This window comes from Poeciliopsis prolifica, unplaced genomic scaffold, assembly GCF_027474105.1.
Source record: "Poeciliopsis prolifica strain line A6 unplaced genomic scaffold, Auburn_PproV2 SCAFFOLD043, whole genome shotgun sequence".
In the NCBI taxonomy this organism is placed as follows: domain Eukaryota; kingdom Metazoa; phylum Chordata; class Actinopteri; order Cyprinodontiformes; family Poeciliidae; genus Poeciliopsis; species Poeciliopsis prolifica.
This window is the reverse complement of record NW_026562418.1, coordinates 3349068-3374995: the sequence shown is the minus strand read 5'-3', so window position 1 is coordinate 3374995 and position 25928 is coordinate 3349068. Positions and strand designations below refer to the sequence as shown.

Below are 25928 nucleotides of genomic sequence, written 5' to 3'. Positions count from 1 at the left end.
GAAAACAAACCAAAAACCGAACAGCAGCGTTACAAAAGAGTATCTGATAAGCTGCTGGGTGACTCATTGTTGATTAGTAGTTTTCAGAGGATAGCTTGGCCCATAGGGCCTGTCTGTGAAGCTGCATGTGTGTGTGTGTGTGTCTGACTGAATGCGTATTACACAGTCAAAAGTAGTAGGAAGATAAACAGAGAAGTGGACATTTAAGTCAGAGTTTGGGGTGTTATAAAACAGGCTTTATAACACCCCAGACCGGGGCCGGTCCCCGGGCTCCGACTGCAGCGGCTCAGCTCAGAGACCTCCCGAACAAAGAGAGCAAGAAAACACAGCGAGGAACTGGAAAAATAAATAATTCAGCCAGAGCTTTGAGCTGCAAAACACAACTGACATTCTGAATAAAATTGCATTCGATGGCTTTCTGTTTGTGAGCAACAGCAGCACTTTAGAGCGCTGTCGTTCTGAATTATAAAGCCGGGGCTATCGGAGCCATCTGAGCAGGTCCTGGCTGACTGGTCAGTCAATGCTGTTGCGCACTGTGTTGGAAATGTTAATCGGCAGAGTATATGGAAGTGACATTTACTGGCAGTGAAGACATAAAGCATTTATTTGAATAGCCAGCTATTTCACATTCTCATCTGTCCTGGATTTCAATTAGAATTCCCCTGTTGGTTTAACTTCAATGGCATTGAAAGACGCAATGAGAATCTGACTCTACCACATCCTCTTTGTACACTTAGTGTCATTGAAGAAGACAACTAGCTAAAAACATTACTACACCGTGTTCCAGATTAGTATGCAAGGGATATTTTCTCCGATTTTCTTAAATGGTCAATGCAAATGATGGTCAGTATCACTTTCAAGTCATGAAGTGTCACAGTATAAATAAAATTTTACTGAGCTAAGCTCCCCATGAGAATAGTATTTTTTTCAAAAATAAAAAACTCTAAATGCGCTGTTCCAAATTATTATGCACAGCAGATTTTCTAAACATTTTATGGATTATAAAGAACTGCAAATGGACATTCTTTGAATGCGCAGCATTAAGTGGTCACATGTACTAAAATCAAAAACTAAGTGTATATTAACGTGTTAATATACACTTTGCAGACACTTTCACAGAGGAGAACGTACTGTAATTCCCGAGAGAGAAAATACTGAACACAACCAGGTTTTTGTCAGGTCTTAACTTCTATACTGCATTGCTGATTTTATCATGTGATTTGTCATTTTATACAGCCACCGTCTCCATTCTCATTTATTTGATGACACATGACATTACTGGTGGTAAAATTGCGTTTGAAAATAATTGTGGGACTGTTGTTTGGCAGCATAGCAAATGATTGTCATTGTACCAGAGGAGTTGGGGGAATAATTGGCCTCTTTGCATCATTCTGCAAACCACATTGATTTTATGCTGCACACAGCACGAGACTGCACACAACCTGGCACATTGAGAGGAGCTTGTTACTTTGACGAGAAGCAGGAAGTGCACAGCCTGTGGCCTGCGACTCAGCACTTGCCGGCTTGTCATTAATTTTTTATTTCTTTCCCTCCCCCCAAAAAAAGTCAATACAATCGACTGGTGAAAGATGCCAACAAATTCACCATTTTATTTTCATGTTGGCACATTGCTCATTACAAAAGCTTGACATGTTTATAAATGGTGTCACCACTGAGCGCCTAGTGAGGACTCAGGAACAGGACACCACAGGCAGGAGGCCGCCGGACGATGTTGAGAATATTTTAGAAAATGTCAGCCCAGTTTCTACAACTTCCATATTTGTCTGATTCTAACATGGCCTTCACGTAAAACCCCACCCCAAAAACAATGAGAATGTTGTTCATTTGTCTTTTCACAAATGAGATAAAATTTTCAGGAATCTCAAGCTACACTTTATCATCAGTCCAAATTTTATCAGTCCAGTTATTAAGGGTTTTGAACTGCAGAGGGTCAAAGAGATGTAAAAAAAAAAAAAAAAAAAAAAACGGTTTTGGTCATTTTGATTGTAGTTCAGAAACTCTGGCCTTGTTTCCATTACAAAAAAGCTCAAATCTTTGTAGGTATTGCACTAATGCAATTGTGCTGCCATTAAATGAGAAACTCAATCAGAATAACACCTTGATAAGTTTGTTCACGCCATAAGTCTTTAAAAAAAATCATGTGGCGCCATCGTCCTCCTACCACTTCTTGCCGTCTTCTTCGTCTTTTCCGCCAGTAGTAACATCCGGTTGTTGATCACAGGACTCGAATGACACGGAAAATTGTTTTTCTACTGCATCACTTGGGTAGACAAAAAAAAAAAACGGCCTACCTTCAAATAAATGAATTTAATGGAAACGCGAGTTTTAAAGAAACGCAACCGGACATTGCCACAGCTGCAAACCCTACAGAAAAAGAAACGCTGTTTTCAACAAACTTATCCACATGATTATAATCGCGTTTCTTTTTTTAATGTAAACAACGCAATTAGAAATTTTATTAATTTTTTTTTTTTACTCTAGCAGAATATAGACAATGTTTTGTGTACATTTGCAATGGAATCACAGCAAAGAAGTGCTTCTTTTCTCGATCAAAGCGTTCACCTTCATCCAGATCAGACTGTCTTCACCAGAGGGAGCATTTAGCAACACGACCTCACACTCACACCACACAGCTACACGTATTTTTAAATGTAAAACTAAGACATAATTGGAGATGCAGAACACTCATTCATGAAGCAAATTAGATAATAAATGATCATTTGAAGGTTTGCCGTGGATTTTGCCGTACTCTGACATTTTGTCATGCTATTCACTGACTTCAGGTCTAAGAATAAAAGCAAAGGATAAGGCACTTAATATGTAAATGTGATCTTTTTCAACCTGCTGGCAGGCATGTTTTATATTGTTGGAATTGCATTATTTGTCAGTGTAGACTGGCCTGTTTGACATTTTTCCTTCACAAAAGAGTTACGATGACTAGCTGTTGGAACTCCATAACCATTATTGTGCTATAACATTAGAAAATTTGCAGGAAAACATAGATAATAAAAGGTTGTCTAAGTGCTGCCGCATTAAGATCTTACTGACTATGAAGGCTCAGGTAGAGAGCGAAACGAAACACCTCTGTGCTTCCAGACCTTCATTAAAAAGCCCAGACCTGTGGCAATTAATGCCGCCAGGGGCCGCTGGCACAATTTGAAGCCGATTAACCCGCGGATCAAACAAGCCAAAGGCGTTGGCTAAGGAAACTGCTCAAAACTGGAGCAACTTCCCAGCCTATGCACGGCTGCTAATGAGGGACTACCTTGATAGTGTTATGAATTATGGATGATGCATGCTTGTACAACCAGAAAATAAATGAAGACCACGGGGAGAGTTGATGTACTCGTCTGGTTCAGTGTCTGATAATGGTATGTTTGTTAAGTGGTGTGCTTAGAGGATCAAATGATTTGTGTTTTGCTTTAATTCATTCCTTTTTTTTAAAATCATTTTCACAGCATAACTACAGCCCCAGTTACCACAAGCATTACCTCTGTTCTCATAGATATTGTTTTGGACTTTTTTTCCCCCTACAGCATCAACCACTGCCCACATCAACAGGACGGGTAAAAGAAAGTGGGATGCTTTGGTTCCTTTGAGACATTGCATTTGCCAGCTTATGGCAACTTGAAAACAACTCAGCCAATGCCTTTCTTCTAACCATTCTTCCACAAAGATTTGTGGTGAACAACCAGTAGTTGTTCTGTTAATGGGTTACCCCACCTAAACTGTGGATCTCTCCAGTTCCTTCTGAGCTACCATGAACCTCTTGAATACTTTCCTTACCCAGTGTCTCATTCAAGGTGCTCAGTCATGTCATGGTAGGTTTTGAGTTGTACCACTCTATTTTTTTCATTTCAAAGGTGCCTCTAAGAGATGTTGAAAACAAGAGGCATTGTTTTCATAATTATCTTTATGATACTGCACCTTTAAAGGCTACTGGTTGAACTGGATTTTACTCGGGGTTGGTGGCTTTGTATTTGAGCCATTGTAAGGACTATTTTCATAACACACACTAAGTCCTGGGGACTAAAGCTTGTTTCTCACGAGGAGAGGTGCTCCTGGGTTCGATTCCCGGCCAGGGGTCTTTCTGCACGAAGTTTGCATGTTCTCCCTGTGCATGTCTGGGTTCTCTCCAGGTATTCTCTAAATTCTCCCTAGGTGTGTGTGTGTATGGTTGCTTGTCCTGTCTTTCTCTGTGTTGCCCTGCAACAGACTGGCGACCGCCTCTCGAGCAACAATATGAACTGGAGATATGCACCAACAACCCTTCCAACCCCAAAAGGGACAAGAAAAATGGATGGATGAAGGATGGATGGATGGATGGATGGATGATGGATGGATGGATGGATGGATGGATGGATGGATGGATGGATGGATGGATGGATGGATGGATGGATGGATGGATGGATGGATGGATGGATGGATGGATGGATGGATGGATGGATGGATGGATGGACAGATGGACGGACGGATGGACGGGTTATGTTTTGGGTTAACATAACCTGTCAGGGTTAAGTATGTATGAGCCTGACTATTGCTTTCCTACACTATTCAGCTCTGTTCTCACCCTTCAGTACTGTGTCTAGACTTTCTCCCATTGACTTGGAAGAATTTCTACCAGGCCATTCAGCAAACACAAGAAGTTCTGAACAATGGGGTCGATTTTCTGCTCTGTTTTAGCATTGTAGTCTGCTTGTAGTTTTAGCGATGGCAGTGGAGGAAGTGAATGAAGCCATTCAGCTCATGTTGGCCAAACTTCTAAATACTGGCTTACTTTACACCGCAAACAGTTTCTGGTTAGTATCGAGCTGCAGCATTACATATGTCATGGACGAACGTTAGCGATTGTCCCAAATGTTAGCGACTGTCCGTGACTCTGTTGAGACTTGAACTGAGAAACTTCAACAGAGTCCAGGCATCTAGGAAGCAACGGTTTCTCAATAGCCAAAGGTCCAGATACTTTGGACAAACCAAGCATAGAACAAGGGGCTGGTCTCAACCAGGCTAAATGTGATCTGGTATAATCAATACCAGTACAGGTTAGGCTGTAGAAATGAATGAAAGTCAATGTAAAGTCCCTACAAATGCATCCTTGTTGTTTATCTGTGTCTTTCAGCGTTTCCCTGGAATAGACTGACAACCTATCCAGGATGTCCTGTGCCTCTCAACCAATAACCACATTAGGTTATTTATTCCCCACCAGAAATAGTATTTCACATTTTCTTGTTCATTTATACAAGTTAACTTTTCAATTGTTACTGAACTTTACAATGACGAGCCATATTTCTCATGAATTAGATTTTTTTTTTAGCATATTGTGACCTGAATATTTTATCAGGTTACCAACAACAGAATCAGATTTCTTCATATGTGTGCTATTCACACAAATAAATGTGTACTCCACTGGGTCTGTCAATTCATTTTATGTGGCTGCATTTTTTTTCTTCTTTTTGTACCGCAGAAGCTATGCAATGTTGATTATGTAACTAGAGAATAAATAAATAATTAAATAAAGAAAAAAATTGGATTTAGGCTACTTGCTGTGTCAGTTTTAAATTGGAGCAGCAATGACTCAATCTTGCACAAACCTATAGAACTCACACTGTGGATGTGGGCAGCCATTCAGAATAAGTCATAGTAAAGTGGAGTAAAAGCCAAACAAAGGCTGAGTCATGCAATTTATAATGTAATTCACAAATGCTCAAGCTTTAGAGGACCACTTAGATTAAACTACAAAAATCTATGAAAGTGTGTGAGTTCTCTGCAACCAAAAACAATCGAGCCACTTGAGGTGAATCTCCTTTATGTCTTCAGGATTGTATTAATTCTTCATGTCACAAAGATTTCTTAGAGATTATGATCCACTTTATGATTAATATGATGATATCTGAGGTGTAGAGTCAGCTGATAAGATCGGGCACAGAGAAAAGGCGCTGAATTGACTTTAAACTTTTTGTTTAAACACAGACATACGTGTAGTGGATTACAAATTATTTTGAAAAATGTGGATCAGTCAATATTGATCTATTCAAGTGTACTGAAAAATTGAGAGCAGCTTCGACTGATGGGGAGAAGTTTCCCAGGTCGTGATACAAACACTACAAACTAGCGACAACCATTGGTACAAGGAAAGATGGATCCATAACTTTATGTAGCTACTGCCATTCGGAATCTTGCAATTGGACACAGAATTTCATTTTTTCATTTTGCCCATTCTGTGCTGATCTCTGACATCAACACTGAGTTGTCATCTGTTCCAGTGGTGTGAACCACAAGTGTTTCTTTGGACCTTCCACAATGGCTCTTTATAACTTTGGTCTATATCTATATGTTTTTTTTCTTTTTCTGAGAGACGCAACGCTCATTTAACAAATCCAAATTGTAACATTAGAGGTTTGTAAAGCAGCAGATTGTACCTCCTCCTTCAGCCACACTATTTTCCTGGTCTGCCACTGTGTGGATGCATTATCACACTTCCCACTTTGGTTTGTTCTAACAGTTAAGCAGACGCACACTGACACAATAAACTTGCTCAAAGCATTCAGTTCAATTCGGTTTTTAACATAAAGCCAAATCAAAATAAACATCACCTCGAGGCGCTTTACGAGACAAACGGGTCCAATTCATTTACTAAAATAAATAAACAGTTTAAACCGATCGCGCCGTCTGATTCGAATTGGACAAGTTCCATTTTCATCTTGGTGATGTAACGGCGCACTGAAAATCAGTTTATTATGTCAACTGAGAGAAAGTCTGCTGTCGAAACAAATTGAGCAGATTGCAGCGAGTCACTGACTTTACAGCCACCCGTCATTCTGAGCATGCATGCAGCAACTGGCTCAGCGTGAGCCGTCATCTGCTGCAACCAAATGGGACACTGAGAAGACAGAGCAGAAAGACAAAAAAAAAAATAAATAAATATTGTAGAATCCAGATCCAGGAGGAATTTCTATGTTGAACAAAAAGGGGGAGTTAACTGCATAAGTGTCTCCTCTAGCGGCTTCGCTTGGAAGAGAAACACGTTTCCGCTAGCTATGTTTCCATTACAACCATGAGCAAGTCTTTGTCGGTATTCTGCTGATCCCGAAACAACACGATTTTGTGATTGCTGTGTTTCCATGAGGTTGATTGGATTGACACAACTTTTTATGAGCTGTGATGCTGTGAGAGCTCCGGTGGAGCCGGCTGCACACTGTCTGAAAAAATCGCAAACAAACCATCATCTTCCCGCTACTTCCTGTCATCTTCTTCGTGTTTTTTGCCAGGAGTAACTAGGCCTGTCACAATAAACAGGAAACTGCATGACAAATTAAAATCAGCACAAATTATTTTGATTGATTCATTGTTTCCCTGTTTTTTTTCTCTCTCTACCAAACACTGGTCTTTAGCCTAGTGGTCTGAACCAGCCAGTTTTTTAAAGGACAATGTTGTCCTTTTGCAACTTCATTTGTTGTTGTTTCTGTAATTTTTGTATGTTTAGCTTGGATATTTAAAATGTTCTCCAGTTCCAATGTAAAAACGTTTATTTAAATTTAAAATGACCCCCTGACCCTGGTACTGGCTTCTGTTATCAACTTGCATTATTCTCACAGCAAAACATTTGGATCTTATCAGTCACTCTGCCACAGCTTCTGTTTTCTACCAACTTATAAGAGAGTTTAATCTAACACAATTAATTATTTATAATCTGTTCTTTTATAGCAGAGACACTTTGTGGTTCTAATGGTTGTTTTTTTTTTTTTAACCAACAAGCACATCTTGCTTGTTGGAGGTTTCAAATAGAGAATGCTTCACACTGATTTTTGCAGTTTTAGTTTTAGTTTTCTCAAGGACGCGTCTTCAGTCAGAGGCTTCGTCTTGCGCTTTTCATCGTTCGCCGGGGAGCGTTATTCCCTTTCAGCTGTTCTACACAAACACCAGCGTTCACCTGTGCACACATGAGCGCAGGAGCGCCTGTGTGTGGCGGGGCTCCGCGTGGAGCAGCAAATATGTCTGTTCCCAAGACGACAGGGGATAATAGAGGCATTATAACCGGGCAAACAGATTACACAGTTCAGCGCCGAGGCAGGAACAACACATCCCATCAATGACATCAAAGGAATACTCCGAAGAGGTGGCACAGTTTACACCACTTTGAGACTTGTAGTTTTCTCCTGTAATCTACTTCTCCGGTGACCGGAGGTGTATAATGTGTCCGAACTCACCAGCTTTTACAGGATAACGACAGAAAAGCTTTTCATGAACATTTTTCTCTCTGTGAATTAGATCAGTGGTCGATGGCCCACAGGTGGACATTGTTCGATGCCATAAATGTCACCTGGAATGACATTCAAAAGGTAATCTCCAGGTCATGTGAACCTCCCAGGCAATAATCTCGTGTTTATCATATTGGCGCTGTAAAGAACTCTCCCTTTTTTCATTTTTTTCTTTTGCCCTTTTATGACTTTCTGCCTGGGTCTCATCGGATGGCGGTAACGACTTCTGACTTTAATACCACAAACAAACAGCTTCAAAAATCTCGACCAAACTGCGGCGTGTAAGACGCAGCCTCGTGGCTCCTCTCATAGCGGCTTGTTGAGTAATCACCAAATATGCTCTGATGTGATTGCGGCGGCGGTGGCGGTGGCGGCGGCGGCGGCCTGCTCTGGGAAAGCTCAAAATGACCAAAAACCAGTTGGTATAATGTCCAGGAGTGGGAAAGGCAATGCTTAAAGATGAGCTGCTGATTAGACCTGGGGTGATCTGTCTGCGCAGAACGGTGCTGCAAATGAAGTAAAAGCTTTCATCTTGTCACAGCTGCGGCTGTAATTCATTACATTCTAATTACTCCCCAAGAAGAAATTAATGCAATAAGAAAAAAAATCTAGATTAACTTGCTCTTTTAGATTATGATGGAAATCGAGAAGATGTGGTTATACAAATATGTACCTAAATGTGAGTATAATCTGCCTTACTTGATGCTAAAAGCCTTTTTTACGACCCCATTTGCATATAGATGTCATCTCTGTAGAGATGACAGAGCTGCTAATGTCTGAATTAGAGGAAAATCTAAGAAGAAGCAGAGGTAGAATTCAGCATTATTTCACTTCTTTTTGCTGTCATGACTGAAGCCGGAGACATATGACTTTTGAGGTTGGCACAGATCGGAAAGACCGAGGTCGGCATTCACAAAGATTCTCGGAGTCCTCTCAGATCATCCCAATCTTAGCCTAAACGTTCCTGCCAAGCAGAGCTAGCGTCAGAGGGATTCATTCAGCTGCTGAGAAATGACGGAAACTCCCATCTCAGTGAGGAACCACTCCTGTGTGACTGAGCTCGTGGCTGGGTGTGATGCAGTCTTCTACATACTGTGACTTCATGTACTCACTGCTCAATGTGCGAGTGGCAGAGAAGCATCTTACCGGTGGCTTTGCTGAGTAGCCTTATCATTCTGGTATCAGGAAGAAGCCGCGCAATAGCAGCCGTAACGCCACACGCAGGTTGTTTGACAGCACTAAGACCCACCTCCTGCCTCTGATTGGTTGTTTCTGGTTAGCACTGGAAGACGGCTGTGGAGCTCAATTTCTTTTTATCTGTCTCATATTAAACTGTCGACATTGCGACAGTTTCAACAAATTTGTAGTAAAATAATGTTTTCATAAAATGTACTTACTGGAGATTTAAGGAGTTGACCTTTAAATAGTTTTTGGCATATTTTATGATCAGTTAGCATAGCTAACACTAACCTGGATATCTCCAACAGAATGCCAACGTTTCCAACTCTATTTAATGAAAAGCAAACTTAACAACTCAAAAAGATGTGGCAACTTTGTCACAATTGTTCAGCTTTTCTGTTATCTCCTAAAGGTCTGCTCTCTCTTGCTTTGTGGCAGCCAGAATGAGCTCCATGGATATCCGTGTCTTAGAAAACAAAGCTACATTAAATACCTTCTCAGACTACCTTCTCAGACTGAAAGTAGCTAACACAGAGACCTCTTCACCAACGAGCAGCAGCCGTCCTGACTAGAGCTGTTTTCAGCGTGACCTGCTCACTCTCTGCTGCCGGGTGTTTGCTGATTCTCATTGTCCAGCCGAACGCCCGTCAGGACGAATCACGCTGAAAATCCTACACTCACCTGTCGATTTCTCTGTGCAGCTCTGCCAATATGGAGCTCCATCATATTTATTTCCTCGCTGCGAAGAGCAGTAGATCGCATTGTTTGAGTAAGACACTCCATGTGCAGCAGGTTATTTATTCGATGTGCTTGAAAAGAATGTGCCATTAATTGATGGTGAGACAAAGAAAACCAGAATCTGTCCTGAATGTGAAAGAATCTCTTCTGAAGCAAAGGAACAAAAGGGCACACACCAAATATGAGTTGTGTTTTCAACGATGATGTGAAAGATTGAAATTATGTGCTGGCAAAGAGGAAAAGAATAAGAAAAAAAATCAATGTGTGATAAATGCACACAGTAACTGCATTTAGTTATATTTTCAGATTTATTAATGACCTGAATTACAAACACAGAAAAGAACATAGTGAAACTAACAACGCGGAAAGTTTGGGGCCGTTTCAAATACTGTTAATACCATAAATCTAAATTCTTATAAAAACATTATCACAATAGATAATAAGCATAAAGATAAATGCCTACCCCCATCTCTAAATAGAATTATTAACATCTAAAAGATTTGAAAATATTTAATCTAGTGTAGATATTCTCTGGAGAAAAACACATCGAAATACATGATGTCTGAGTCAGATGTAAAACTCTAAAGTCCATTTTGAGTTAGCTGGAGTTGAAGAGTTTTTATTATTTACAGGACTTTCCCTTTCCTCAGCCATGTTGTCTTTATTGATCCTACTTGTGTAGTTTCATATAATAAAGTAAAAACCCCTATAGTTTCACAGTAGCAACAAACCTATATGATTTCTGGAAGCGAGCCTGGAAAGCGTTGTTCCTTTAATCAGGTTTGGTGCAAACAGCAACAGGCCTGATTACCTTGGGCTTCGTATTGTCGTGTTTTGTCATGTAGATAAGCTTTTTTCCATTTTCATTTTGCTGTGAGTGGTAAACAGCACCAGATCTGTGCAGCAGATTGGTCAGTGAATTAAGCGGCTTCTTTAGTTCCGAAGTTTGGCCTGAGATACGATCAGCAAGGATAATTGTCCCTTTCTGGCAAAAAAAAAAAAAAAAAAAAAAACTGTTCTGCTGTTGGTTTCCATTTATCTGATTGTATCAGAGTTTCATCCCTGCTTCAGCCCGACTGTGTAGCATAAAATAATTAACTGCTAATGCGAACCGGGTCATTTAAAAAACTCAGCGCTTCAAAAACATACTAGCACCTTTACATCGTAGCATCTTTGGATTAATCCCTCATATTGATTTTCCAATTTAATCTTTATAAACTTCTGATAAATGTTACTTAAACAGCTTCTGTGTCCTGCTAAAAACCTTAGTTTGGATCGGTTAGCAATGCCTGGCAACTCACCCGCTTTTTCACAGCAGCTTACCCTAAAATGATGGAATTTAATGTGTAAAGGAGAAATATAAAATCACAATGTGATGCAGCGTACGACCATGAAAGGAAATGTCATGGAATGTGATTAAACTTTTCTAAAAGAAACCAATACATTAAACCTAATATGTGAAACCTGGCTTTATCTTACGTTAATAAATTGTAGAACATATTTGTTCATGTCGGGTTTAATTCATTGGTTGCACACAGGTGAGCTCCTTTCAGTCATCGTCAGATGACGACCACCAATTGGCCGGATCTCTGTTGAGTCACTTTAAAACTGGTGAAGACTTATGCAGACATGTTTTATGTCAAACATTTTTGTCACTTTGTGGAAATCATTTTTTCTTTTAAAGAATTTTTTTTGGTCATTTTTTTCTTTGTCAAAACTGACAAATTTTGCTGATCATGATTGATATGGAACAGGGTAAGACATCCAAAGGGATGAATATTTTTATAGAGACATTAGCTACTGAAATACAGCCTCTTTATACTTGTCTTCGACAAATTATTGTTCACATTTGAACAGCTGTAGGATGTCTCAGTAAAGCAGCAGTTTAGCTTCTCAGATGCATCTGCTTTCGAAATGTTTTAAGAAATAATTCAAGCAGCATATTTGGCTTCATTAATCTGAAGCACGCACGCAAGCATGAATTAAGCGAAGCCGTTCCTGGTCCAGCTCTCTCTTCTGAAAGGGCATAACTAGCAGATACATGAGTGGGCAGAAGGCCCGATGGGAAAAGACAGAATCAATATTTGAGAGCACAAACCACAGATCTTATTCAGGACGTTTAAATAAATATGTTTCCGAACATTGCCTCGCTGTTTTCCAAAGAAAAAAAAATAAAAATCCGACGTCTGTCTCAGAAAGTGCTTTCATGGAGTGACAATCCGCCAACTGACAGGTGGCGTTTCTTGGCTTCGACTTTGAGTTTTACCGTCAGCAGCGTAAAGAGAGATGATCGATACGACTGCTTAAGAACCATAGCTCTCATTCATACTGTAATCTCTCAAGTGACTTTGTACATAAGATGAGATACACCCCGAATCACTTGCTTTTTCAGAACTGAATCAAAACATAGGGAAGGAGTTCCATTGTTAACCCCACAGGTTGGTTTTTCCAAAGTATTGCATGTGAGTCAGCAGCTTGGGATCTAAATATAGTCTAATTAAGCTAAAAGCTTTACTGGCGTTGCCTCTGTGACTCTTTCTGCTCCAAACTCCTCTGCCTCACCGGAAACTTCTGACTAATGGGACACCCCTTCACTTTAATGTCGGGCCCCAAATAAGATTAATGAGCAGGCACATTTCTGTGGCGCCCACCTCATTCAATACCTCACCTGGCAGCGCTCACAGACTCTTACTGAGGTTTTCTATATGGTCCTGTTTGTCAACAAAAGCTGACTTGGGCTCGGAAAGTAAAGTACTGCAGCTTCAAACCCAAAAAAAAAAAAAAAACAGATTCAAACTTCTTGAATTCTTAGCATTTTGTCACGTTGTAACTTATGTGGACCAGCAGAAAGTAGTACATAATATGGTTTTCAAACTTTTTTTTTTTTTTTTTTTACAATGTTAGGTAAAAATTTGTTCAGCCTCCTTCATTGTAATACCACTAAAATACATTCGGGTGAAACCAGTTACCTTCATAAGTCACCAGTACAGTTGTCAACATGCAGCTGTGTGCAATTCAAACTTAAATCGGGGGGATTTTGACTGATTTGATGGAGGAGAAACAGGGTGAGGTTCTAAAACATTTTCCTAAACTTTGAATTTGTCATTTTAAATCGTTTCATGAAGCATCCCCAAAATCAAAACATTGCAGAGAACTCAGCTCAGGTGGAAATGACTGTTCACTGGACAACTGTTGCAGTAGTCGGGCATTCTGTAAACCTGGAGACAAGAAAGCTACGACTGAAAATAAGTTCCACAGCGTTCATGTTGCTCTGGTTACACAAGACCAGATTCCACTTTGTCGCCAACTTGCAAAATGTTATGAAAACCACAGTGAGCCCGCATATCACCTTGAATATCCCATCTCCACTGAGAAACACGGTGGTGTCTGCATAATGCTGCTATAATCAAAGTAAATTTAAGGGGGTAAAAATGGTCCAGTCAAAGTCCAAATAAATTGAGAATCCTTTGCAAGACTTGTGAATGGATGTCCACTAACTCTAACTCACTAAGTCTGTTTGCATTGCTAATTTTTTTCTTGTTGTTCTCAGGCTATGGGCATGCAGCGCCTGGGACCGATGCGGGGAAGGCCTTCTGCATGTTTTACGCTGTCCTCGGAATCCCTTTGACTCTCGTCATGTTCCAGAGCCTGGGCGAGAGGATGAACACGTTCGTCAAGTACCTCCTGAAACGCATCAAGAAGTGCTGCGGAATGCGCATCACGGATGTGTCCATGGAGAACATGGTGACGGTGGGATTTTTCTCCTGCATTGGCACGCTGTGCATCGGCGCCGCCGCGTTCTCCCACTACGAGGACTGGAGTTTCTTCCAGTCGTACTATTACTGTTTCATCACGCTAACAACAATAGGCTTCGGAGACTTTGTGGCCCTTCAAAAGAACCGGGCCCTCCAGAAGAAGCCCCTGTATGTGGCCTTTAGCTTCATGTACATCCTGGTGGGCCTGACGGTCATCGGAGCGTTCCTCAACCTGGTGGTTCTCCGCTTCCTGACTATGAACAGTGAGGATGAGCGGCGGGACGCCGAGGAACGTGCCTCTCTTGCCGGCAACCGCAACAGCATGATCATCCACATCCAGGACGAGTCGCTGCAGAGGAGCCGGCGGCGACGGGAGCCGTACAGGACGGAGATGAAGGACCTGCAGTCGGTGTGCCCGTGCATGCACTACCGTTTGCACGACTACGGCAGCTCTGGCGGCGGGATCGGAGGCCTGGGTTGTGCCTTTTCGCATCAGAACTCCTTCGGCTCGCAGCTGAACCCCAGTCAGTACTTTCGGTCGGTCTCCTACAGGATCGAGGAGATCTCGCCCAGCACCTTGAAGAACAGCCTCCTCCCGTCGCCCGTCAGTTCAGTTTCTCCCGGCCTTCACAGCTTCACGGACAATCACCAGCTCATGAGGAGGAGGAAATCCATCTGAGACTCGGCGCTCATCGGACCAGTGGACACATTTTATACACAAGGTCAAACATTTTCAATGCTGCTCTTCACCAAGATTTTTACTTTAGCACCTTTTACCTCCCTCCGCCCCCCAACTTCCACGAGTTTGGTTGTACGTACTTCTCTGTGAACGGCTAAGAAAGACTGGGTGGAACTGCAGGACTGGACCCGAACAGGATGCAAAGCATGAAGCATGGATGTCTATTTTTTCAAGAGTTGCTTAATTTAAAGAGACACGAGACAAACTACAACACCTTACTGATTACAGATTTACACAATAAAACGAATACATGAACTTTGGTTACGTACTTAATGGATGCACACTGGGAGAAATGCTATTTTTCAAAGGGAGTTTGCTTGTTTCACTTTAACTTAAAGAGATATTTCTTATGTGTTATCCCATTGCCTCGCTGCAGACAGAATGATCTAAAGCATCAGGTGTTATTTTCTATAAGCAATCATTTACTCTAATGGTTTCACCTCACGTTAAACCAAAATATTGTTGCCAATATTAGCATGACTTGGATGTCATTTACTTAATAGTGTGCCATGGGTTCGTGACCTTCTTTAGTCTTTTTTTCTCCATGGTTTCTGTGTAAGTGTCTTTTGTGTGTTAATCAAAGGATCATACTGCTGGTATTGATACTTCCTGCTGATCTACAAACACTGGGTTGGAACTCAATAGCTTTAACTTCACCTGTAGCCTTTTCACGTACATAGTGACCTAAAGGGAACCACAACATTACGACAGTTTTCTAGTTTCTTCCTATCAGAACAGTTGATTTTATTATTATTATTATTATTTCACAGACATTCATAACATCTTACTTAATATTTAGTACCACTATGGCTATTCAGATCTTGGCAGGTTCTCATCTTGAATGCATCGGTTGGCATGATGTACTCCCACTTCCAGTCAAAGTCCAAAAACATGCATGTTGGTTTAGTTGAGCTCAAATTAATAGCCAAGTGTGAGTTGGAGGCTTTATTGAATGTTTGTCATGGGGACCCATAAAACTAGAAAAACTTCTGAATTAAAAACAACCCAATTTAGATTCTTTATCCCCAAACAATTTCCTCATAGATCAACTATGGATCAATTCAGGTCTGATCTGAGTTCACACCACAGCGACAAATTATGGATTTGATCCATCAAGCCGGGTTAGGTTGTCAACTCAACTCACAAATGTCCAATGTGTGGGCTGGCAGAGAGCAGATTGGAAACAATGTCATGTTTTGAACTTCCAACAAGCTTGAGGTCAATTTACCTTTTCATCAATTTCAACCTGCATTTGTGCTTGTAACACTCGTTATACCACCATGCCTAACATTTTGTCATTTCGGTAGTTTCTACATGTACATGTTTATTTCTGTTGCTTTTGGTTGGATATTTTGTTATACACGTAAAAATGGGGGTGGGGAGCAAATGTTTCTAAAGTGGATCCAGATTTTTCCATTTGTTCTTACTGAAGAAGCATAAAATATTAACTGCCACAAACTCTCTTCCAAAATCTCATTGGCAGACAGCAGCAGTTCATACATTAAAACCTGTGTATGAAATGACCCAAACTGGAAAGGTTTGTAAAGGAGCAAATCAACCAGCTCGACGTCTTGGCAGTTCAACGTTTAATGAGACTTTTATTGACAATCAGTTCAATTTGGGTCACAAAGTTAATACACTGTATGGAATATTTTATAGAATATCGCCTTTCTATTTCGGCTTTACGGCCAATTCTTTGGCCAATCTTGAACTTAGCGACCACTAGCTTGTGCTACCAACGTAGCTAGTTAAAGCTAAAAAAGTCTTAAGTGAACAAATTTGCCTTCCAGGTTGAAGCATCGCCTTTCTTTTTTGACTTTTCAACCAGTTCTTTGGTCAAGGTGTCAATCTTGAAAACTCGCTAGCACCAGCTCCAGCTAGCTACTTAGCTAGCGGAGGCTAATGAAATCTTAAGTGTGAAGTATTGCCTTTCTATTTAGGTTTTACAGCCAATTCTTTGGCCACTGTGTGAGTTTTGAACCTAGCTTGCACTAGTTTGTGCTAGCTACTTCGCTAGTGGAGGCTAATAAAGTGTGAAGGGAGGAAACTTGTTCACTAGTGTGAACTAAAGCCATGAACTCTACACACTGACAGGAAAGACATTGTGAAGCAGGTCTGTCATGTCTTATTTCAGCCCGATGAACGGGTCCAATCAGAGCAGTCAGGATGTGATTTTATGTTCATCCTGGCAGTCTGAAGAATGGTTTCATATTAAACCAGAGGTTTTGTTATAACTACTTAGATTGCCAAACGGCATCAATTCAGCATTTTAGTGAAAGTAATATCCCAGCAGTTTTTTTGTTTTTAAAGATTAAGTGGGTACGGAGAATAAATAAATGCCTTAGGATGGTCGACGTGTCACGATAGACTGAGCTTTTTTTCCCCAGGTGTATGTTTCAGCCTCAACTAAATCTTACCTTCATTTACTGCGTTTCCATCCAGCTGTAGAGCAAATCAATTTGAAACCTTTCCGTCTGCTCTCATGCTAATGATATCCATTTAGGAGAACAAAATAAATAAGAAAGGCAACCCGAGCGACAGCGAGAGCCGCTTTGCAAGAACACAACTTTCCAAAAAGAGCAAATGATGCCAACCTTTTCTGATGCACAGTTCTATAATGCCCACATAAAAACTGAAAACAGAACTGAACTGCAAAAAATCATCCTGAGCCACATTTTTGTCTAAAAACATTCTGTAGCGATGAATGTCATAAAAAGGAAAGGATTTTAATTATGCATTTACTTTTTTATTTATTATTTTTTTCTCCCTCCCAGCGTGCCAGCACTACAGTACAAATAACAGAAATTGTTTTAAAGGTCCAATATTATGTAGAATCGACTTTTTTGAGCCTTACATCATGTTGCAAAGTTGTTGCCTCATCAAAAATGAACCTGGAGTTTTGCTTTGATTCTTTCATGATTGTTTTAGAAATCTCCCATGGCAACCATCCACCTGTGCAAAATGCCTGGGTGGACATTGCTCCGGCGCAGTTCCTCTTCAGAACTGCAAATTCCAAGGTTCAGAGCTTCTGCCTCACTCCTGGCTCTCAGACTAGCTCCTTCAGACTAGCCAGCAGCAATTAGCAAACACCTGGTGAATCTGGGCATCTGCTGAGCTCATTATAGGAACTGCTGCTCAGAGCAACGCTGGTAAAAACGTTGGTAAAGTGTTAATAGAGGAGAAATTAGCAGTTTTTAAAGAGACAGAGACCCAATTTCAAGTCATTAAAAAGGCCAGATTTGATATATACAACATTTTTATATCCACTGATTGTGCTATACAGTGGCACTATGGCTGGAAAACTCATTTTACTGCCCCTTTAAAGGCATTCTTGGATTGATGTGGTGTGATATTTAATCTGTCGAATTTGGGGGAAAAAAGGAGTTAAAACAATATCATTCAGGATGGTAAGCTGAATGTGTAATCTGCTTGCCAGAACTGTAGGTTCGAGATGTTGTTTGAAAAGGTGATTACTACAAATTTGAAAAACACTTTTTTCAATTTTTTTTCAGAATCAAAAAAAAAAAAAAATTACTGATTGCAGCAAGTGACTTGATTTTTGAAGGTAGTTTTTTGGGGGGAGAGGGTTTATGCATAGGTTTTTATTATTTTTTTTCACATTTTTAACCATCCGTCATCCACAACCGCCCGACGTCCCACCGCCTCGGGTGCAATATCTACCACCGGTTGCCTTTATTTGACATTTTGCTAGGCAGAAATTGGAGCGGAGCGTGAAGGAGAAGATGTGCAGAAAACAAACCAAGCCTGAAAAAGCTCCACAGAGCTGATGTGGTGCAGCGCCCCGTCAAACAGAGACACACGACCCACTCCACAGGCACGGAGAGCATCTGCTCTCTACCTGGAAGAATGGAGAGACGTGTTCTCGTGGAAAACACTGGTGTCCTTCTGTTTTCCAACTTGTTTTTGAGATCCCATGTGGGCAGTGTCTCCTACAAACTAGCCAAGGTTAAGAAGTCATGGTTGATATAAAAAAGCCTAAGTTTCTGGAAAATTCTGAGCTGCGTGTGGCCAGAGCAAACTTTACGCTTGACTCTCCCGTTTTCCATCCGAAGCGAAGAAGTTGGCTCTCAGTGGCTGCGTTTCCGTCCCAAATGTGGTCAGAACAAAGTCGATATGCAGCCGTCGTCGGAAAAACACAATTTTGGAATTGCGATATTTTATATGGATATTTTCAATAATTGAGAAATTAACACGTGAGTACGTTTGTTCACATGACAAGCCATTAAAAAACACGCCGCTCTTCATCCGCCTTCTACTTACTGTATTGTCTTCTTCTTCTTTGTGGTTTGTGCCAGTGACAACATCTGGCTGTTGATCATGTGACTCGTGTGATGTAATACAAGTATGTCCATCGCAGTTTTGCAAAACAAACCAACCACCTCATCTTGCAAAAACCCTCTTTTTTTCCCATCAAAAAATTTTAGTTTTTTTCAAAATTGCCGTGTTTCCATTAAACAAATTTATAATCGTTACTTCAGTTTCTGCAACTGGGGCATTTTGTTTGATACTTTGCATAAACTACTCCGCATGAGAGATGAATACTTTTGATGAAGGTTTATCAGGCACGGTGAGGTATTATGTACTTTTGCACGATTAGCCACAAAACACCTCAAAAGATTGTCAAAAAACTGCAAATCTTCCGGATGATAATGAAGTTCTCATCTTCTAGCATGCTGTCTGCAGAAGCCCATGGTTCCCTCTCCTTTGCCGTTTTGTCTCCCAGATGCGTATGGCGTGGCCTATGGTGGTCTGCAAAAGTTAGGTCCGATTCCAAAGTTCTTTGACCATGTGACTGTCCAGCTTCGGATATTCTAATTCTCACTACTCCAAAAATAAAAATGCATAAAAATCCATGCCACTCATTTTTTGACCAATGGTTGTATCGCCCAGATCTAAAATATTTCACTTGGTGTTTATTTTTGGAAAATGTCCCATATTTTCTGTTTGTCTACTTGAAAGAATGAAAAAATAAAAATCTGGGATTTTGGGGCAGAAAGGTAAAAATTGTATATTCAATGAAATGATGCCTTGACGGCTAAAGTTACATTTCAACTAATTAAGGTTGGTGAAGGAATAAAACAATGAAATAAAGCTTTATGTTCATCTCATCATTGAGCACAAAACTAAAGAAAAATTCCTTAACATCATTTACGTTTTTGATTTTCAGTAAGATTTTCAGTAAGGTGCAAGGATTAGAAAAAAATATGAAACTGTCTCATAAAACGTGAAGTGAGTCTTTTAAGGAAATCTGGAGAAACTACTGGCCTTTCAAAACCTTTTCTGCCATCAATCAGCTCAGCTATTCTGCCTTTAGTGTGTTAACACGTGTTTTTGTTTTTTACATTTCTACTTCGATGAATTAGCAGGTCCATTACAGCCACTAAAAATGTCAACCGAATGTATCAAATTGTCATAATCTGAAATGATCAGTTCAATCAGACCGATAGGAGTTAAGTGTGTATTTAAGATGTCATTTGCTTTCAATTTACTTCAGAAAAACTACTCCAAGTTGAATTCTAGGGGAATATATCAGCCATAATAAATCTGTGTTGTTGTTTTTTAACAAAGGAAACAAATGGCCTCTTTATGATGTAGATTGTTTTTCCGTCCCTCCCACATGGCTGCGCATTACTCAGATCGGTCAGCCATCATGCCACATGTCACACCGATGCTCCTCCACTGAATGTTACTCTCCAGCGCAGATGGGGAAGAGAGGAACGCCGGCATGCGCCGGTCGCTCCCAACAAACTGCCTCGTGTCCTTTGCCACGTGGCGTCAAGCAGCGTCAAGGTTCCCGCCAGTTTTACTGTCTTAACGCTTCACTTCGTCATTTTGCCGCCTCTGGAGACGTCGCTCTGTCAGCAGCGACGTGTTGTCTGATGACAGGGACAAAGAGACACAGATTGCACGACAACCTAGACGACACAAGACAACGGGGAAGGCGGCCTCCGTCGATGCAGTTTGTGTTTCTTGTACGTCGCCGTTGGTCGTTATTCCGCTCAGGATGTTGCGTGTCATCCCCCCTTTTTTTGTTTTTAATTCCAATCCTTGTTTAACAATAAGTTTTTTTAATTCTCTGTCACAATCTTGAAACTGATGTCTGTACAGATTCACTCCAATATCAGTTGCCTCTCTTCTCAAGACAAACATGGAGATTGTTGAGATTCTATTGAAGTAAAATGAATATTTTACAAATCTTTTATTTATTTTTTTCCCTCCCTTCGTTTGCTTTTCTGTTCCTTCTCTTTCTCGTCGAGTGTGTGTGTGTGTGTGTGTGTGTGTGTGTGTGTGTGTGTGCATGATTTGATGTGGGTGACTCACTGGGTTGACTGGCCCAGGTGATGCTATAACACACTTGAATAAAATAATGAGCCTCCTTCTGAATCCCTCTGTCTTGTTGTTGTAAATGACTCACGGCGGATCGTTGCGAGGAGCGAGCGCTCGCTTTTTTAAAAATTAAAGCCAGGTTTATTTGTGTGGCACATTCCAGCAACAAAGTGCTTCAAATACCACGAAACCATCACACAATAACCAATCACAAGACAAGCAGCAGACATCACATTTTGTAGAGTGTCGTCATCTATCATCAATCAAATGTACATCAGATGTCAATCAGTGTTCCAGTTATTGCCAATCAATCCCATCTCTAAACAGGTGATTTAATGATTTGTTATAAGGATTTAGAAGTAAACTATTACCACATTATTGAAACATCAGTTTTGTCTACCGCTCTGTGGACTGAATGACATTTATTCTGGTTCGGCAATGAAAACTGAATTGCTTTACTGTGTTCCTCAGTTTTTCTAAGTACATTTGAGGCTAAAAGGCTGAACTGCTCCTGCTGATGGAGATGAATACAAAGAGACTCAGAGTGATGCTGTGCAGCGGCTGTCTTAAAAATGAATACCAGTCTAGACATAAAAAACCTCCAGCAGGTCACCAGACGTTAGCTCAGACGTTACTAACCACATACAATTGCAAACTATTATCTCGCGCTAATGTCAGCTGTTAACTGTAAAAACAACTTGTCTTGCTCATCAAGGTCATCCCATCAGAAGAAGCTTGTTCTCTTTCCACTCCAAACTCAAGGTACGTGTTTACGACCCACATCTCTGCAGCGCCTTTGCTGCTGTTGAAGCTCATGAAGATTCCCAGTGGAGCAGGAAACAGAAGTCAGTTCACAAATCTGGACATTCAAATAAGATCTGTTTGTTTCGTTGGTATTTTTCTTTAACCACTTACTGACCCCAGAGTTACCTTCAAACCACAGTTTAGTGAAAATATGTGGCTTAACAAAGTAAAAAGTTAATTGTCACATCACACTATGTGCTACTGTTAGCATTTCCAGTTGGATGTTACTGTATATTTACAGCTGATCTGTGCTTTTTACCCCATTGGGATAAAAAAAAACTTATTATTCTACCATCCATTTAAAAATGTTCCGGCTGCTAGAGGGCAGAGATGTAAGAACTTTTTCATCAAAATGTCAAAGGTGGAAAAAAGTCAAGCTTTTGAAACTCAGGCATTTTCACGTTTTGTCCAGAAAATTTCTGAGCTCAAATTTTCTGAGTTTTTTTGGCAGAAATGTAACCTTCCTATTTTAAAAAAATAAAATAAAAATTTCCTAATTAGCTGTTGCACTAACAACAAAGTGTTTGTTTTTTGTCCTGTTCATTTTCTTTCAGACAAAAAAAAAAAGAAAAAAAAAAATAGAATGTTGTAAGTTGTTGCTTTGCCTGTTGCTGAGTCTCTCCTCCCTCAGTGGTCCGAGTCGTGCAGCTGGATGTTTCGGTGGCAGGATGAGCGCGCAGCATCCAGTTTTATCCCTTCCCACACGGCAGTAATTATACTGTCAGCCGTGAGCTGACAACTCAGATGGCGGCACAATAAGAGTCGTGGCAGAGGGGCGTTGAGGCCTTCGCTTGCCTGTAATTTTGCATCTTAAATGATCGTGTAAGAAGAGCCAAGTTGCCGTGCGGAGGATTGTCTCCACTGAGGCAGAGATATGATGAAGCTCAACAGTAAGCAGGTGTGCTGCTGTTTGCCACGGGACAACCAAGACAAAAAGAAAAAAGAATGATTTTTAAACCGACCCAGCCTTTCTTGCATGATGGGAAACACGCCGAGTAAAAGTCTCACTGCGCAAAAAATCTCTCTGCATCACTTTCCCTCTTTTTCCTGTAACGTGGGCTGATGGGAAAGTGGGGGAACTGCCTGAGCGTGATGAAGATCTGTAGATATTCCGGCAGCCAGCACACATCACATCAGCGCCTTATCTCACCCATCTTCACATATTTAGGCTGACAAATGACAGAAAGCAGAATTTGATCAAAGTTTAGCACCATGTGATTGCAGGCAGTATTAAGGGCATCCATCTGACATGCATATGCAGCACTTTCATCTTCAGTTGGTGTGAAGGTCAGCAATACGGTGGCGTATTAGCGGCATAGTAGATAAAAGGAGTACATTTTTGCCAAGAAAAAAACTCAGAAAATTTGAATTCAATCTCAGAAGCTCTCTGGACAAAACGAGGTAATTCCTGACTTTGAAAAGTCAGAAACTTGCGAGACAAATCTCAAAAGTTTTGAGATTAATCCTGAAAAATATCTAAAAAAAAAAAAAATCCATACTTTTTGACTCTGAAAATTGACTTTTTAAAAAGTTTAAAATGTTTGACTCTAGAAACTGAAGTTTTTTTCTTGAAAATTTTCTTATAGTAATCTCAAAATTTCCATTTTTTTTTTTCCTCTCTCAAATTTTTTATTTTTGGGGCACAGAAATTTCAGAATTTTTCCTTTAATATCTCTTTGAGTGTTTGGCAGAAATTTACAAAAAAAAAAAAAAAGACAATGAAAAGTTTCTCTAATATGCCGTGGTATAGGAGTCCTTCAGTAGATTGGGTTTATTTACAGAATTTGTACTAAATTTAGATCCTTGCAGTCATTTTGTAAGGCGACTAAAGAAGCACGAGTTCCTGTCATTATTACATAATTATAGATGGAAACTGTAACATACGGCAACCACAAACAAATGTGGGATAGCATTCCAGGCAAACTCACAATAGCAGTGTTTACTGTACAGCATCATGGTCAAAGACAAAAAGATGAAACAAATTAGAAATATGCTTAGTGGACAAATTTTGAATGAACCGATAGAAGAAGTAACTAACTGGACGCTGCAGCACAACTTTGTCACAACCTGGAGCAGCAATAAAAACAGCATCTGCTGCATTGTTAAGATAGTTTTCACAGTGTGTATCAGGATATATTAAGATATATTTGGTAATTGAACCATTAGGTATGTGTGTTTTCAGAGGGGCAGGTCTCAGGTTGTGGTTCCTAACCACCACCATAACCAGAGGTCCACTGTAGTAAAGAAAAAGCGTCACCACAGTGCATTCATGCTAACATTACTGCATAAATAGTTAGTATATAAAAAAAACATTATTCAAAGGGGCAGTAATGTGTATTTTCCAGGCATGTAGTGCCATTTTATAGCTCAATCAAATAACTATGTTAACTTCAGATGTTATAAGAAATGCTATGTATCAAATATGACTTAAGAGAAAATTGACTCTGCCTTGAAATTGGGCCTCTGCCTCTTTAAGACACTCCTTCTGAAACTCCGCCTTCAGGAAGTCATCACAGCATGGCTCCAGAATTAAACCTTTCACAACATTTTTACCAGCGCTGCTCTGAGAAATAGCTTCTATGATGAGCTCAGCAGATCCACCAACTGTTTGCTAACAGCTGCTGGCTAGTCTGAAGGAGCTGACTGGTGGGAGCGGAAGGGGGTGGCTGCTCTGTGAGGCGGCGATACAGGGTTGCTGCGTTTTTGGCTGAGCGAGAGACTAATTGAGCTCTCAAACATCAATCAATCAATCAAGTATATTTGTATAGCACTTTTCAGCAACAATGCAATTCAAGATGGTTTATGTCAAAGTACAAATACAAAGTCATGGAAGATACCACACAGTCAATAATTGAGAAAATGTTGGTCAGCGTTCAATTTATTGTGGTTCAAATGCAACTCTAAACAGATTGTAGTATAGTTTTAAGGGAGGTCAGTGCTTCAGCTGCTTTTCAACTTTCTGGAAGTTTGTTCCAGATTTGTTGATGAAAGAATCAAGATAGCACTCGAGGTACATTTAACTCCAGGTATATTTTACTCCAGGTACATTTTACTCCAGGTACGTTTTACTCCAGGTACATTTTACTCCAGCTATATTTTACTTCCGGTATGCTTTAATCTATTCAAAGCAATCCTTAAATTAACATACAACATCTGCCTCATTGTTATGCCATGTTTTATTAAAATCTCCAATAACACTCCATCAAATATCAGAAAGAAATGAAGATTTTAAATTTTATTCCAAGCTGTTATGTTGTCCCCCTCGTACGATGACGCCCAAGGCAGAGAGCCATAATACCACCTCTGGGAGTTCAGGAATTCAGTCCGAGTTATGAGCTTTGCCTGTCTGCATGTTTGCCAGGATAAAATAAAACCCCAGGTGGTGACGAGGAGCGGACTGACCTCAGCGGGATCTTCACCGCCAGATATCTGTCGATCGCGATGGCCAGCAGGCTGAAGATGGAGCTCTGCGTGAGTACCAGCACGAAACAGGCGACGGTGTGGAGCAGAAAAGCCTGGAAATCAGCCGGGAATGGGTTTTGGTCTCTGAGCCGTCGGGCGGCACAGCATTGGAAACGGATTAGCGGAAAACACAGGATGAGCTCAGGAACCGTGCTCAATGGCGCTCCGAGTGAAATCACTGCTGCGTCCTAAAGTTAAATCTCTACCAGGACTCAAGAGCTCCCTGATGTTGCAACTTTTACGGAAAATCAAAGCGTAGGATCAAGTTAGACCAACGTGGTCCATTTATTTTATCACACCTTTATAGTAATCTGTGACTTAAATAAATAAATAAGAAAATATAGAATAAATAAGAAAAACCTGCTGCACTAATACCGATTTCTGATTTTTCTTTGTGTCTTGCTCAATTCAGTTTGACTCTCTGTTTAAGTAACATTCAAATTTATAGAATATGATTGAAAATAATCCATCCATCCATCCATCCATGTTCTTACGGCCTAGTATGGGGTCAGGAAGTGTGCTGGTACCTATCTCCAGCGGTCAACAAGTCAGAGGCTGGGTCACCCTGGACAGGTCACAGTTCCAGTGCAGGGAAACAGAGACACACGCATACACTCATTAAGG

General features: G+C 40.5%; 1 protein-coding gene across 1 annotated transcript in view; it reads left to right on the top strand.

The window, feature by feature from the left end:
* Window positions 1-21172, top strand: part of kcnk9 (potassium channel, subfamily K, member 9) — a 38908-nt gene extending 17736 nt beyond the window's left edge. The window contains exon 2 of the mRNA XM_055055817.1: window positions 13747-21172. Coding sequence (XP_054911792.1) covers window positions 13747-14630 — 884 coding nt within the window. The 3' untranslated portion in view covers window positions 14631-21172. The remainder of the gene's footprint in view (window positions 1-13746) is intronic.
* Window positions 21173-25928: the final 4756 nt, after the last annotated feature.